This window comes from Poecilia mexicana, unplaced genomic scaffold (genome assembly GCF_051168715.1).
Source record: "Poecilia mexicana isolate PSO_F unplaced genomic scaffold, ASM5116871v1 scaffold_12, whole genome shotgun sequence".
Taxonomy (NCBI): Eukaryota; Metazoa; Chordata; class Actinopteri; order Cyprinodontiformes; family Poeciliidae; genus Poecilia; species Poecilia mexicana.
This window is the reverse complement of record NW_028263381.1, coordinates 11,901,646-11,916,332: the sequence shown is the minus strand read 5'-3', so window position 1 is coordinate 11,916,332 and position 14,687 is coordinate 11,901,646. Positions and strand designations below refer to the sequence as shown.

At 37.2% G+C, this 14,687-nt stretch overlaps 1 protein-coding gene across 1 annotated transcript in view; it reads left to right on the top strand.

Moving 5' to 3' along the window:
• Positions 1 to 14,687, top strand: part of pappaa (pregnancy-associated plasma protein A, pappalysin 1a) — a 101,543-nt gene that overhangs the window by 68,344 nt on the left and 18,512 nt on the right. Inside the window, exons 15-21 of the mRNA XM_014986355.2 lie at positions 5,867 to 6,050; positions 6,620 to 6,821; positions 6,914 to 7,106; positions 7,718 to 7,865; positions 8,064 to 8,179; positions 10,315 to 10,386; positions 11,148 to 11,246. Coding sequence (XP_014841841.2) covers positions 5,867 to 6,050; positions 6,620 to 6,821; positions 6,914 to 7,106; positions 7,718 to 7,865; positions 8,064 to 8,179; positions 10,315 to 10,386; positions 11,148 to 11,246 — 1,014 coding nt within the window. The remainder of the gene's footprint in view (positions 1 to 5,866; positions 6,051 to 6,619; positions 6,822 to 6,913; positions 7,107 to 7,717; positions 7,866 to 8,063; positions 8,180 to 10,314; positions 10,387 to 11,147; positions 11,247 to 14,687) is intronic.

Below are 14,687 nucleotides of genomic sequence, written 5' to 3'. Positions count from 1 at the left end.
GACCTTTAGACTGTCAGATGGCACTTGAGGACAATTACAATGTTTAAAAAAGTCACATGTGTTTGAGAGTTCCTGGAGCTACAGGTTTTACTCCTTAAGAAGTCTACATGCTATTTATTGTTTTATTGCACCATAAGGGCCCTTAAGGTCCATTTTGAAAAATCTGATTGTTAACCACGAAAGCAACAATCGTAAATGTATATTGTCTTACATTTCCTAAATTATTGGTGGTGGTGTTGACGTTCTTGAGTGCTCTGCTCAGTTTATTAACCCTCAATAGTAATGAGCGTTTTTGTACTGTGATAGTTTTTTTCATGGATACTTTTAGAAATAAATTCATATTCTACTAATAAGGATAAGTGTTGGTTTTGTTGTTACCTATTTGTGGTTCTATATCCATGGATTCGTCTTTTAACAGACCTTTCTGTGGAACGTGACTCCAATTTTCTGTAAAAAAAACAAATCGATTCACAAGAACGCAAGTCGAAGAAGTGTCTTAGTTGGAGTTACAGGACAAACTCCTACCACCTGAGTCTCCATCGCCTTAGTAGCAGCGCTGAGACACTGTGATTATTAATCCATATTAAGGTATATTTGGTGCTTGAACTATTAAAACAGACAGCTATGCTCACTTTTAGAGGGAGTCTTAAGCGTTTGAATATTTTAAGTACTTCTAGCTGTATTTCTTGACCCCTGCAAGTACTTTAAATTAAGCTTTATCTTTCTAAACTTCCACAGCATTTGCAATTTGATCTCCAACTAAGCCAAACTGCCCACATTACCAGCATTAACAAGTCAATAATTAACAATCCAATACCATGAAACGTGGCATAGAAATGCTATATGTACCACACATAAAGACTACTGAAATTTATCTAGTCAGTTGTTGGACAAAGAAACCGATAATTAATTACTTGATCCCATGCTGTGGTGCAGAAGCTCTGTCTTCGCTAATGAAGACTAATTCAGCTCAGCATGCTAAATGATTGGAGTGGATGAGTTGGCAGCAAACTTGGCCTTATTTTCTGATTAAGTAAGCTAATAATTAAATTACCACAATCATGGACTGTGTGTAAAGTATTCTTAAAACCCAAGATAGTCAGGCAGTCATTTAGTACGGAGGGACAAAAAGACAGTGACCACTCACCAAATTCTAACTTAATTAGACCTTGCACATTAGCATATAATAAACTGCACACCCTTCACACCATTACACAAACACCATACAAAATGAGGGTGCATTGAAGCAGGAACTTAAAAGACACAACTAGCTTTATGTTTAACAAAATTGCATCACTTTCTTCATGTTCAGGACCTTGTAAAATGTGTTTTTATTATGCTGAAATTGTAATAGCAGCTCCAAACTTTCTTTTTTTAAAGCAATCAAGGATCACTTTTTCTTCCCATAAATAATTTTGATTAATTATGATTCTGTTAAGATAAAGACAAAGTGAACTATATTGAAGGCTTTACCTTGTAACGATAGTTCTTAAATCGCATTCTTATGCAACAATAACTTTTTTGAATTATGTCCCAAACCTAGTCTTATACCTTTAAGCTATTAAAAACTACCACAACGTAGATAGTTGATAATTTACTGAGGAACACTTGGAAGCATATCTACTTCTGGGTACAGTATAATTCTGAGTAGCATGCTTCTTTCCTGACCTCTGCTTTTCAGAAGATTTATATTTTGTGATTGTGTGCATATTCTGAGTAAATAAAATGCTTTCCTTCAAAGCAATCCCACAGGATATAAATCATCCTGTCTGGGTTGGGAGCAGGAGTTTTCAAACTTGCTACTAGAAGAGAAACAGATGGCATTATCTGCTTTGAAATGATTTAAGATTATTAAAGTCTTATATAAAACATGGACACAATCTAAGTTGTAGATTGCGTTTTCTTTGAATCCATTTTTTTTTTTTATTTTTACATTTTGAACATTGTTTGAAGTGTAAACAAAAATCAATCAACACACAGACTACAACCCCCAATCACTGCAATTACCCAAATTTCAATCTCCGACAGATAAACAACATGGATGGTAAGCACATATTAGAAACACATATATATATTTTTTTTTTCCTCAAAGATAGATGGAAAACTACAGTATGTCAACTACCATCTTTTGGACTTTCTGCAGTATCTTTTGACATTGTCTTTAAATTAACTCCTTAACTGTCACATCCAAAACGCTTACATGTCAGACAAAGGCTCTATGAGGACTCCAGTGTCCATGATAGGAGGTTAAACCCAATTATCATGACTATAATCTCTCCTCCTTAAGTCATTAGTTGAACTGTGAGCTATTGCTTGAGCTTCAGCTCCCAATCCCTGCAAAGCAGATTTCCTTTTGATGCCTTTTTGTGTTCGGCTGCTCTCGTGTTTACCTTGACTCTGACCCCTTAACATGATTGACTGTTGGCGACAAAGTAATTGTCAGGAACTTGTTCATCTCACTGGTGTTTGCCATTTTTCTTAAGTTACTCATTTTCGCCAGATTGTTATTTCTATGAACTGACAATCTGCTCAAGTCTTGTTTCAAAGTCATGATGAATAGTCTCCTCCTAGAAACGCTTTTAACTCTGGAAAATTTATAGTCTTTCCCTGAATCATCCCTCACTGCAGTTTCTTCTTTTTTTTTTTTTTTTTTTTTTTGAAGAGGTCCAAACATAATTCCTCTCCCTAAATAGCCTATTTATTGTCATGAATAACTGCAGAAATTGTGTGATACAAATGTCTGTATGAAGTGCCTAAAAATCCACTGAGGAGCAGTGACTCCGGCTCCTCGTGTTTATTTAAGGTTTGTATTAAATAAATATGAATCATCCCTTCTTCCCATATGCTTGTATACTGTGTGGTTTATGCACCTTTTTTAAAGACGGTTTTATATTTTATTGTTTCTCTTACTTGCAAAACTTTGCACACCAGACACCAGGTAGGAAAATAATCACGTTTGAATTCCGCATTTGAACACCACATGGATTTCTTTCATGCAGATTTTGCTCAAAACATCAAATCATGAGTGAGTCACTCACCTCTTCATGCAGTTATTTTTCAGGCAGCACTCACATGCAATGCATATGGTACTTTGTCGAGTATCCAAATTATGAAAGGAGCTTATTTATTTGCACGGAATCTGATACTGTTATTTGGTATCATATAATGAAATCAAGATGAAATACTGCTATACAAAGGAAAAGGAAGATATTATTAGGCAAGAGACATGTAATCTTACTGAGCCTGACATTTAGGTTTAAAATGGATAAACATAATTAAAACTGACCCAAACATATAACGTGTTCTTACTGATAGGCTTCCACTTTTACCTTTCTTTTTCCGTTAGAGATGGAAAATTGAAAATGATTGACTTTAACAACTTTGTTTTGTGATTTTTTTTTTTTTTGTTTCCTTTCGCTCAGCTACCAATTCAAGCATTCCTTTTGAATTACACTGTGCAGTTTAGTGGAAGATGATGAAAACAGTTTATGTTTGGACTATCTAATGCCTCACTGTTTTGCTCACGTTTCTGCAAGCAAAACATTTTGCAGCAATCTTGAGGCTTTTATTGTTCAAAGTCTCATGATTGCAAAATGTATGAAAAGAATGTGTGTGTTTTTTTTTTTTTGTTTTTTTTGCTATGTTTTGATGGGGGTTAATATTATGTAGTTATATATTCAACTATGTGACTGGGAAAATTTACTTGGATAGCACATTTTCAGCAGCAAGCAAAGTCAATTGCTTTACATGATTAGAAGGAAAATAAAACAAGCAAAAAAACAAAAAAAAACATCAGTGCAGTGGCAAAGTGAGGGAAAACAATGGCAGGTTGAAAAACAGACAACAGTTTGCAATGTTCCAGGGTTTCTAATTGGAGGCAGCTCTAAACAAATGGGGGTTTTAGCCTTAATTTAGCCTTATTTAGCAAAATTCACTTTTTGCACGTTTTTGTCCTTTCTTTTGGGTCTCTGCTGCTAACAGAAACAGTCCACATGCAAAACAGATTGTGCCTGCTATGGTAGTTATGTTGCAGACACAATCCTGGTTGAATCTTGTTTGAAGATCAAGTTTGCATGTACAATCAGGTTTGCACCTGTTTCTATACATACAAACCTTTATATAAGACCAAGCCCAAAAGCTATAAAAGACACTTACTTTCAGACTTTATAGAAAGTAAGGTCTTGACTAGGCCTTATCCTCCCTTGGTCTCGATTTGGCCTCAACTCCTAAATGTTTTGGTCTTCTTTCTGTCTCTTTCCACTCTGGTCTTGGTCTTGAGTTGGTCTGGAGTTAGACGATCTTGCTTGTGGTGCAATTACCTTGTAGTCTAGCCTAGGGTTGCACATGTCTATTACCCACAGGGACAAAACAAATAACTTTGCACGCATACTCATTCCTTAGATCAATCTATTACCCTCAGTTAACCTAACATTCATATTGCTGAACTGTGGCAGGAAACCAAAATACATAGAAAAAGCCCACACATGCCGAGAGAAACTAACAAATGGCACTCTGAAAGGCCACGAAGAAAGAGCCATATATGGTCAGGATTCAAACTGGTTAGCTTCCTGCCGCCATACTACTCTGCAGCTTTGCACAGACATAATCAAAAACAGATGAGCTTTCAAAGCTTCTGTCACATCATGCTTGGTTATGGACATACTGGGAATATCAGTCTGTTATCAGATCATTAATAGTATGCTATGCTGAAAAATGGAGCTTGATTTATTTTCCATAGCATTGTGTTGCTACCAGACATGGACGTTTTGCTAGTTCATTCTTTTGTAAATTTTGCATGTTCTTCCAATTTCTTTGGCTTCTCCCATTTCCTGATACATTTCAAAATGTTCGACTCTCCTCTCATAAGTTAAGCTCTGTAAGCTTCTTAAGATTAGGGAGGATGTTTTGTTCCCATAAAAAGTTAAGAAGAAGTTGATGTATTTTCATTTTGGCTAAAAATTACCCAAACAAAACTCATAAGATTTTGGAAAACGAAACGCCATAAAACAAGCTCTGAATCCATGGCTATTGTACGTTTAGACATTTTCATCAGTAGTAATGGCACAGTTTATATTGTTCATGCATTTATCAACGGTTTTCAACTGAAACGTATATTTCTTGAGATTCAATACAGAATAAGATGCTGTTGTGGCATTCCGAACATGCCAGAATCAATGGGTTGTAGACTGAATCAAAGCAATTTTAAAAACTCCATGTATGACAACTTCCATACGAGTTGTTTTTGAAGATCTATTTGCCTTTTTCTTTAAGTGTGTGTGGCTGCGTGTATGTGTGTGTGTGTTTAGCAGAAGGTGTCACACTTCCTTTAAATCAATCTGTTTTGGGTCAGGGCTGATTGTGCAGTTGGTGGATATCAGTTGTCCATGTAGCATGACTTGACCTTACATATGCGATCACCAGTTCCCTGAGCTGCTGAGTAGCATGTGAGGCTTATTCACATACAGTGAGCTAAGCACTGCCAGGCTTTGTTGGGCTGCATGTCGACTGGAGAGAATGCTGAATTGCTGTTGTCAAACATTTATACGATGAGTGAAACACTCCAATATGTCACATCAGTGTGGAAATTAAAGCTTTTGCCGGTCTGTACTTAGACGTTGAATCAAACCTTGACCAACCATTTTAATTTTTAAGAGGTCCTGAGGACTGACAGTAAGTCACATAGTCATAGTTAAACATATCTGCCATGTAAAACAAAAGATGTGAAATGCACCATTATATCAATGACTTCTCCTTAAGAATATAAAGAGGTTCTAACCAGCCTACATCTAGACCTATCTTTAATTACCAGGCCATCAATCCTATGTGAAGCAGATTTTTTTTAGCATTTCTTCTCTTTTTTTTCCAGTCGGATTCTTCAGTAACAATAACCTGTACCAATGGGAAGTGGAACAAGCAGGTATCCTGTGAGCCAGTGGACTGCGGTCTTCCAGACAAATACCATGTTCATCCTGCTCATTTTACCTTCCCAGAGGGCACTACATATGGCAAGAAAAGCACCTTTCTTTGTCGAGAACCTGCCCAACTCATAGGTGAGGTTCATCTGGTTACTCATAAATGTAAATTTGCTAAAAAAAAAAAAAAAAAAAAAGAAAAAAAAATGTACTTCATTGATTTATTGTCAAGGTATACCACTCTCAGCATATTTGCCTAAATAATAATAAAAAAAAGTTTACATAGATTACCAGTTCATAAATATAAGTGTAAGGGTAAGATTTATGCATGTGAATTATTTCAGAGCAGGAAATTTTTTGGTTTTGCCCCCAGTACCACATTAGAACACAAATCAGGATTGTATGCCTTAAAGGAGCACAAATACAAGAAAAACAGTTTTTCCATTATGCTATGAAACACACTACTATACTTGAATACCATGCAATGAATAGCAAACACTGACCATGTGTTATTTCTTAATTAAACCACATACCTTTATACCAAACTTGACTTGCAGTTTAGAACAAACATTATTTTTACTCATCTTGTTTTAAGCAACAAAAGTTTATTAAATGTAGTTAGGTTCAACCCAAAGCCATAAAATGGTGGTTTTGGTTTGCTGACTAGAATATTAGAAAATATTCGTATTTTTCTTTTGTCTTTCAAGGAACCAACAACACTCTTATCTGCCAGGAAGATGGTTTGTGGTCCTTCCCCGAAGCTCTTTGTGAGCTGCGCTGCCCGGCCCCGCCTCCTGTACCTAATGCTGTTTTACAAACAAAACGCTGCAATGAGACGGGCCTAAAAGTTGGCACGCTCTGCAAGTACAAATGCAAGCCAGGCTACCATGTTACCAATAAACCCAAAAGGTGAAAACAAGATATATTGTTGCAAGTTTTTTTTCCCTACCTGAAATCTGGTCTCATAAAGTCTTTTTCTAAATCGGTCTTGCTCCTTTCAGACGTGCTTTTAAGCGCCAGTGCACAGAGGATGGCACATGGCTGGAGGGTGCATGCGAGCCAGTGACTTGTGATCCTCCACCACCCATTTTCCATGGCTCCTACTACTGTACCGATGGCTTCCGCTTTGACAGTATCTGCAGACTCAACTGCTCTGAATCCGCCGGTAATCGTCAAGGAGTCTCTGTCCATACGGTGAGGTTGCTGCACTCTTCCTGCAAGCAGGTCTGTCTATCTCTTTCCTCTCTTTCTATTCCTACTTTTTTAAATGTATTATTTTGTTAGGCACGTGCTACAGAATTTTCTCTTTGTTTCTGTGTTGTTTTTAATCGTGTTATTCCCTTCTTGGTCAAAAATGTTAAACTATTTGAATATGCTAGTAGATCTCTTAAGACCACCAAAAACAATGGTTTAACTGAACGATGAACACTTTTATTTTGTCTAAAAGATGTTATAAAAACATCTTTTATTGCCATCTTTTACACACTGCTGTGACTGTGTGTTTTTCCCCTCGTCTCCCTCAGCTCTACTCAATTTGATGACATGCTAATTAGATTGCTATTGATTTCCAGAATAGCTATGCCTGCTACAGACTTCTGAAATGTATACACCTTTTAATCTGTTCTGCCTCCCAGGCATTGTTGGTTGGATGCCTGATGCAAATTGTATTGTATTTCTCCATATGCAATGCAATGCCATCTGGATGTCCTTGGCTCTGCAGTGTTTGTGTACCAGTGTGATTGCGAGTATAATTGTTAGTCTGCCATTATGTGTGTGATTTTTTTTTTTTTTTTTTTTTTGTTCAGGGCACAGCCTCCAACATGATCCGGTGCAGAAAGGATGGAAACTGGACAGGGTCATTCCGCCTATGCCCGAACATCAAAGGCCAGTGCTCGTTACCTCAAAACCTGCATTACAGCCTCCAGTACTCTTGCAAGCGTGGACATGGCATAGGTATGAAACAAGAAAATTACATTTTGTTTTGTTGTAGTGTTTGCAGTTGGTCTTTGTGTGAATGTGGACAATCAGAGAATGCAATCTAGCATTTCAATATGAAAATATTCCCAAAATGAAGATAGATTTTTTTTGTTTGATAGTTCTGACTTGTCCATTCCTTTATGCAATTTTTGCTTCTGTTTTAAACATGCACAGGTGAAGAGTGTGAGCTCTCATGCAGAGAGGGTAACAGTGAAGTGGTGATTCTCCCTAGCAACATGACAGCAAATTTCCTACTTCGACAGCACTGGTGGAACCCGCAAAAAGTCAAGGTACATTTATAACTATGTGTATTTGTGTCTTCTTAATATGTCTGACAAATGCACTTCGCAAAGTTCTGTGATCCACAACTCTCCCATCAGGAATTTCTCATCCAGTGCCTAGATCCCCGCTGGATTACCTACAATGCAATATGCCAGGTTGCCTGACACATCGCCACAAAAATATTTGCCTTTGAAGCATGGCAACCCCTTAAACAATTTGTTATATTCATGACAGAAAGTATGAAAACTTGCTGGCTCCTGAGTGCCTCAAATCAATAAAGCGCTTGAAGAGCTGAGCTTAGAACCAGTAAGAGTTCGTTACCATAGATGCGCCACAGGAAGTGGCATTGGCCTTAGCCAATGCTAAGGCGACTCTGTTAGAGTCGCCTTAGCATTGACAACTATTACATTCAAAAAGGCTGCTTTTGGTTATTTTTAAAACTTTTGTATGAAAACATTTAATCAGCAAAAAATAAAAGATACAACTTTTTGGAAAAATGAATATTTTACCATAAAATCTTTACTTTAAATTGTAATAATTTATAAAATACTAATTAAAAATTTAATACATTAAATAATATGACTTTATCCAGGGTAGAAACAACTATCCATCATCGATACCCGTTTGTACTTGTACTGGTGCATATGTAAAGTGGGAATATTTGACCATCCAGTCACTGGTCAGGGATAAGCATTATATAAAAATCGACACTTGCTCATCAATAAGTTATTTTTTATATGAATTTCTGATATCTTTTCCTTTACCTTTTTCCCTGATATTCAACAAGTTATCTTATTGTTAGATTTAAGTTCACAGAATGAGCAAAAGATATAATTCAGTAGTAAAAAGTTTAGAAATTAGAGATGTATATCAATCCTCTCATATAAGATGAGAGGTTAATTGATTCAAACAGGGATAATTAAGAAATACAAATAGAAACCTTGAAATTATAAACCAAATATATTTTGGAGAAAAAAAAGACCATTCCTAAACACTCCTAGTCCAATTGTATGTCTTCCTCTGTTGTTTCTACAATGTTTGGTGAGATGGGAATTTATGTTGTCCATCTTAATAAGTAATGATATTTCATTAACTCGTTTTATTTTTGTTAGTGACCTGCTTAGACTCATACTTCTTCACCTCCATTTCCTCCTGTTCCTTTCTCTTTTACTCTCTTTGATGATTATTTGCCCTGCACCACCTCCACCTCCTCCTCCTCCTCTTCCACACCCCAATCCTTATCAGCAAAATTACTCTGTCGAGCCGGCTGTAGAATTAGTCATTTTCCATATGACATGACCTCATCTGTGGTGGCGCTGAGATAGAGATCTATTTTTATGTGCTATGTGCGCCCCGGGGATGCTTTCGAGGGTGAGGATCCCATACGTAGATAGGGGTGAGACCAGGCCACAGTCATGGATTATCATGATTTACGGCCTGACTGAGAAAGAGAGAAAGAGGGAAAGTTTGTGAGAGATGGAGAGAGAGAGAAAAGAGGAAGAGCAGATAAAGGAAAGAAGAATATGAGTTTCTGGATGACATCATCTTATAGGGTGACAGCGACAAGAAAACTGAGGAGCTGCAGAATATATATATATATATATATATATATATATATATATATATATATATATATATATATATATATATATATATATATATATACACACACACACACACACACACACACTAAACATTATATAACTAATCTATTACTCACACAGCTCTGTTGTCCTCAGACCCTGTTGTTGTTCTTTCTTGCTACCTTCGGGTCGAGATCTATATTTTACATTGATTTGCTGACTGTACTGAAATAGAAAATACCTTAGTTTGCAGCAACAAAAGAAAAGCGTGTCAACTTTGGGAGATATTGGAACATGGTTGGTTTGGGATTTGGACCACCTGAGATCAGCCAGGACTTTGCAGTGGATGGCACTTTTAATTACAAACTGTGCTATCCTACTTATGCAGCAAACAACGTGCTTCTTTCTGTCTTAAACCTCCATCCCGGACTTGGGCTTACAGGCATCGTATTGCAACTTTGTGTTCATTTTGGAGGCGTGCCTGTGAACAGTTTCAGAATCACTGAAAGCAGCGATATTTCTTAATTAACTGAACAAACACATGTTGTCTTGTCTTTCAGAGTATGGTCTGCACGATGGGACTGAAATGGTATCCTCCTCCAGAATTCCTCCATTGCATCAAAGGATGCGAGGTTGGTGCAAAGCCTGAGCAATATATTCCTCTGATATATTTTAATTCTTTAACCTTTTGTGGACTGTGAAACATTGAAGGTAGAACATAAAGTTTTATGAGCTGTACTTGTCTAAGTTGTTGTAGACAGAAAATGAATTGGCAGACGCTGCACTAGTAAAACATAGAGAGCGTAGATGAAGACGGGCTTCTTGTGCAACCGATCGTTAAATGGGACAATTTAGATAACTCTACCCTACTCCTAGACTAAATATGATCTGGTAACTAAGTAATGAAATGTATTTGTAACTGCAGTCAGCAATAGAAAATATAATTAGTCCTGCAACAGCCTTTTTCAGTCATTTCCACATATAATATTATGTGTTTCTTTCAAAAATCTTTGTATTTAGCTTTGTTTCATGAAGCTATTAAGTAATCTGTTGAGCTGAGTCCAACTGGATAACCTGATGGGTAACCCAAGCGTTGAGGGCGGGACCAACCCAATAAATCACCTTACTGGCGCGTTTTGTGCTGATTATGGTTTATGGTGTCTCGATTTGATTTACGGGTCTAGCTGACTAAGGGCTGAAATGGTGACATTGAAGAATGGGGAAAATTTAATGTATTGGATTCATCAGCAAATTCATTCAGATACTTCTAAAGACCTCGAAATGCTCAAGAGCCAAACGGAACAAAGCTTTAGGCCTTACACAAGGTAATGAGAGGTTTCTGGTTTTTGTTCTGTCGTTTCACTCTTTCTGCACTCTTCTCTTCCTTCAACAGCCTTTTATGGGAGACAACTACTGTGATCCAGTCAACAACAGGGCCTTCTGCAACTATGATGGAGGAGACTGCTGTCAGACCACTGTCAAGACTAAGAAGGTAAGTGGCATGCTCATATTTAAAATAAATATAGAAAAATAAATTATGCTGAATTTAGACTGACTGATAAATCAGTCTATTACAAGTTATTATTCTTTTGTCCTAAAGTCTACTCTTGTCCTTTAGTAGAGATTTGGTAATACCCCAAATCCAAAAGCATACATACCCAGTTGATTGGTGACTTTCAATCTAAGATGAGCTCTAGGGTAGAGTTCATGCTCTTACCTTCATGAACAAGATTAGATGGATTAAAAAGTGGCTGATTTGATAACAGTTGTTTTTTTTCCTGCCTTATTCTGTTTAGTAATTGTTTTTGTCTGTCTGTGTTCAGAAGTGAACAAAAGGTTACAGTATATCAATGACAGCTTACAGGCATCACTTAACATCACATCCTCCTCATTAGGTACTTCAAAGTTATCTGTCAATTCTTAGTCTGCTCTGTATTTATTTAATCAGTTACAACTCTTCCCTTGGCCTGACATAACTCTGAAAATCCATTTGATTAATTTCAGAAAGCTGCTGGCAAGATATGTGTTTAGAAGGGTTTATTCATGCTTGTTTGCCACAACAGTTACATATCTGACCAGACCTGTTTCTGGTCAGATAGGTAACTGACCAGTTAAATATCTGATGAACTGGGCTGCACTGTTCTTCCTAAGGCTGGTAGAATAATGTATATATATATATATATATTTATATATATACCGTGTTTCCCCGATAGTAAGACACCCCCGAATGTAAGACGTATCGGGGGTTTCAGGGGGGTCGGCTAATATAAGCCGTACCCCGAAAGTAAGACATATGTCTTTTCGGGGAAACAGCTCTCATCTAGCTGCGCGCCGCCTCCTGCCCACGTCCGCACCGTCCCCCTCTCCATACGTCACCGCGTCTGCCGTTCCAATATAAGACATACCCCGAAAGTAAGACATAGTGGGGCTTTTGGGGATAAAAAGAAAGTAAGACACTGTCTTACTTTCGGGGAAACACAGTATATTTTTTTTTTTTTTTTTTTTTTGGGGGGGGCTAGCTATGCAAGTCTGTCTATGCAGGTTTTTCAGCGGGGAGCCAGTTTAATTTATCTTTTGGAGAAAAAAAAGTGTGAAAAGGGAGAAAAAGTTTCCTTTACTGTGAAGATGGTCACAGAACAAACACTGAATACTCCTTTCACTTATATTTGTGTATTTTGGCCAAGCATTAGGTGCTATGCTGCACTCAGACCAAATGCAATTTACACGACACGGGTGTCTGGTTTACATGTAAAGTCTTTGGTGGACACGGATCTAAGGGCAGCGAGAAGATTTGTGGTGTGTCTCATGCAATTAGCACTGAATGTTTTAACGTGCTTTGCACTTCTGGTCTTTGAGCATTTGACACACGTATAGCAAGTTCAATACATCCAACACGACAGACGCTAGAGTTGGAAAATCTGCACTTTTGCAGTTGGACACAAAAGCATCTACTGGAGACTCTGCTATGTGAAGTAGGTTTCCGTGTCCTGGCAGGGGACGGAGCCACCAGTGCAGAGCAGGTCGTCACCTAGGCTCGGGTGAGACGAAAATAGCATTGAAAGCAGCCCTATGCAACACATCGCTCCTGGAGTAAGAACAGTTTGGTGAAATTAACCAAACTCTTAGAACACCTCTGAATTATCTGGTGAATTCAAACACAGCGCAGAGTCTCCTGACAATGGCAACATTCCCTTGTAAATAAAGTCAAACCACTCTCTCATTTTCATCTGCCATTTTACAAAAAGACTGTCAGAGGAAAAAAAAATGGCAAAAGTCAAGAGGCTCCTTCCAAAGTGCATTTTTCCAGACTTTGTTCTCACACACGTCAAGAGCAATTTTGACACTAGATATCAACCACCAGACTTCTACGTGTACAAGCATCCAACTTCAGGCATCGAATGCCTTTTTCATGTGCAAAATGTGTTTGATATAAATTCAACATTAGACAAACAGCTTTTGACTCTGGAATACTTTTGCATTTGAAGGTACTTATTATAAAAATGACTTTAAGATGCCCACATCTGGTGGCTGGAACACCAGCCCATAACGTTACTCTTCTCCTCTATGCTCAGTGTTTGGCATGTGATGTTTCTGCTTCCCAAAAATCTCTACTATGTGTCAAAAGGACATTATTACAGAAGTCTTGTGTCTAGAAAAAAAATTCCACCATCATATTGCTTTTAGAGAGATGTTTTTTTTTTTTCTCTTTTCTGGTAATTCTTTCAAACAAGTTGTAATAAGATTAAATCTTTCTTCTCATTATACTCTGTTGAGCTTTGTCATTTGAAATGGTAACAGATGCCTTCATGGTCCCTGGGGTATTTTACAATTTCTTTGAGCCTTGCATTGTTTGACCTTGTCCGTCACTGGCTAACTGTCTTTAATATTTTCCATTTTCCACCAAAAGTGTTGTCACTGTAGAAATGATAAAATTGCCTCACAATCTTTCTCACTCTAATGAAGAGCAAACATTGCGTCTCAAACATTGTAGCAGATGTTTTTTTGTTTTTTTTTACTTTGTTTTGTTGCATACTTCTATGCTCTTAGCTCTGCAAGCTGCTATAACTCTTGCTTTTATAGAGTTGGTCACACCTACCAACTGTCCGTTAATCAAGTGTATTTAATTACACGGTCACTCCTCCCACTCCTAAAACATGTGGAAGTGGTATATGTGCTTAGCTTCCTTTATCCATTTATTTGTGTCTTTGGCAGTTGAACCATATTTCTTGTCCCCTCATTTTTAGGTGCAATTGAAACCAGAAGTTTACATATGACAGATAAAAAGACATTATACAACTTTTGTTCTTGAAGTTAGATGAGACCAAACATCTCTTTTTTTTTTTTTTTTCTTTTCGTTTTAGGTCAGGTAAATTTATAAAAACGATCTAACAACGAGGGAAAGCAAGGTGACAATGTCACAGCTTTGGAAACGTCTGATGAGTATACTTCACATTTGAGTTAATCCTCTTGTTTGACACAATGGAAAAGTTAAAGGAAAAAAGCCACGATGTGTGCTTGTAAATTTCTTTTTTGTTTGTTGTATTAAACCAGATCTCTCTTTGATCTCAATGAGATAGTCTTTATAGATAAACGTCAAATGAAATTAAATTTATCAGGAAGGGAATTGTTAAGCTGCACAAGCCTGGTTTGATCTGGGGAACAGTTTCCAGATTCTCCTGGTTGCCGCTTTCCTCTGTGTAAACAGCTATAGGCAAATATAGACATGATGCGAATGTCCAAGCATCACACTTCTCAGGAAGGAGCTGGGCCGAAAAGTTCAACGACAGTGCTACAAAATACTGAGGAAATATACATGAATGTTTTATTTTCGATGAATAAAAACAACTCTTAAACATTCTTACTCTTATACTTGGGGCATTTATCAAATACAAATAAATTAGGTCATTCTGACCTAAAGCTTAAAGTAAAATCA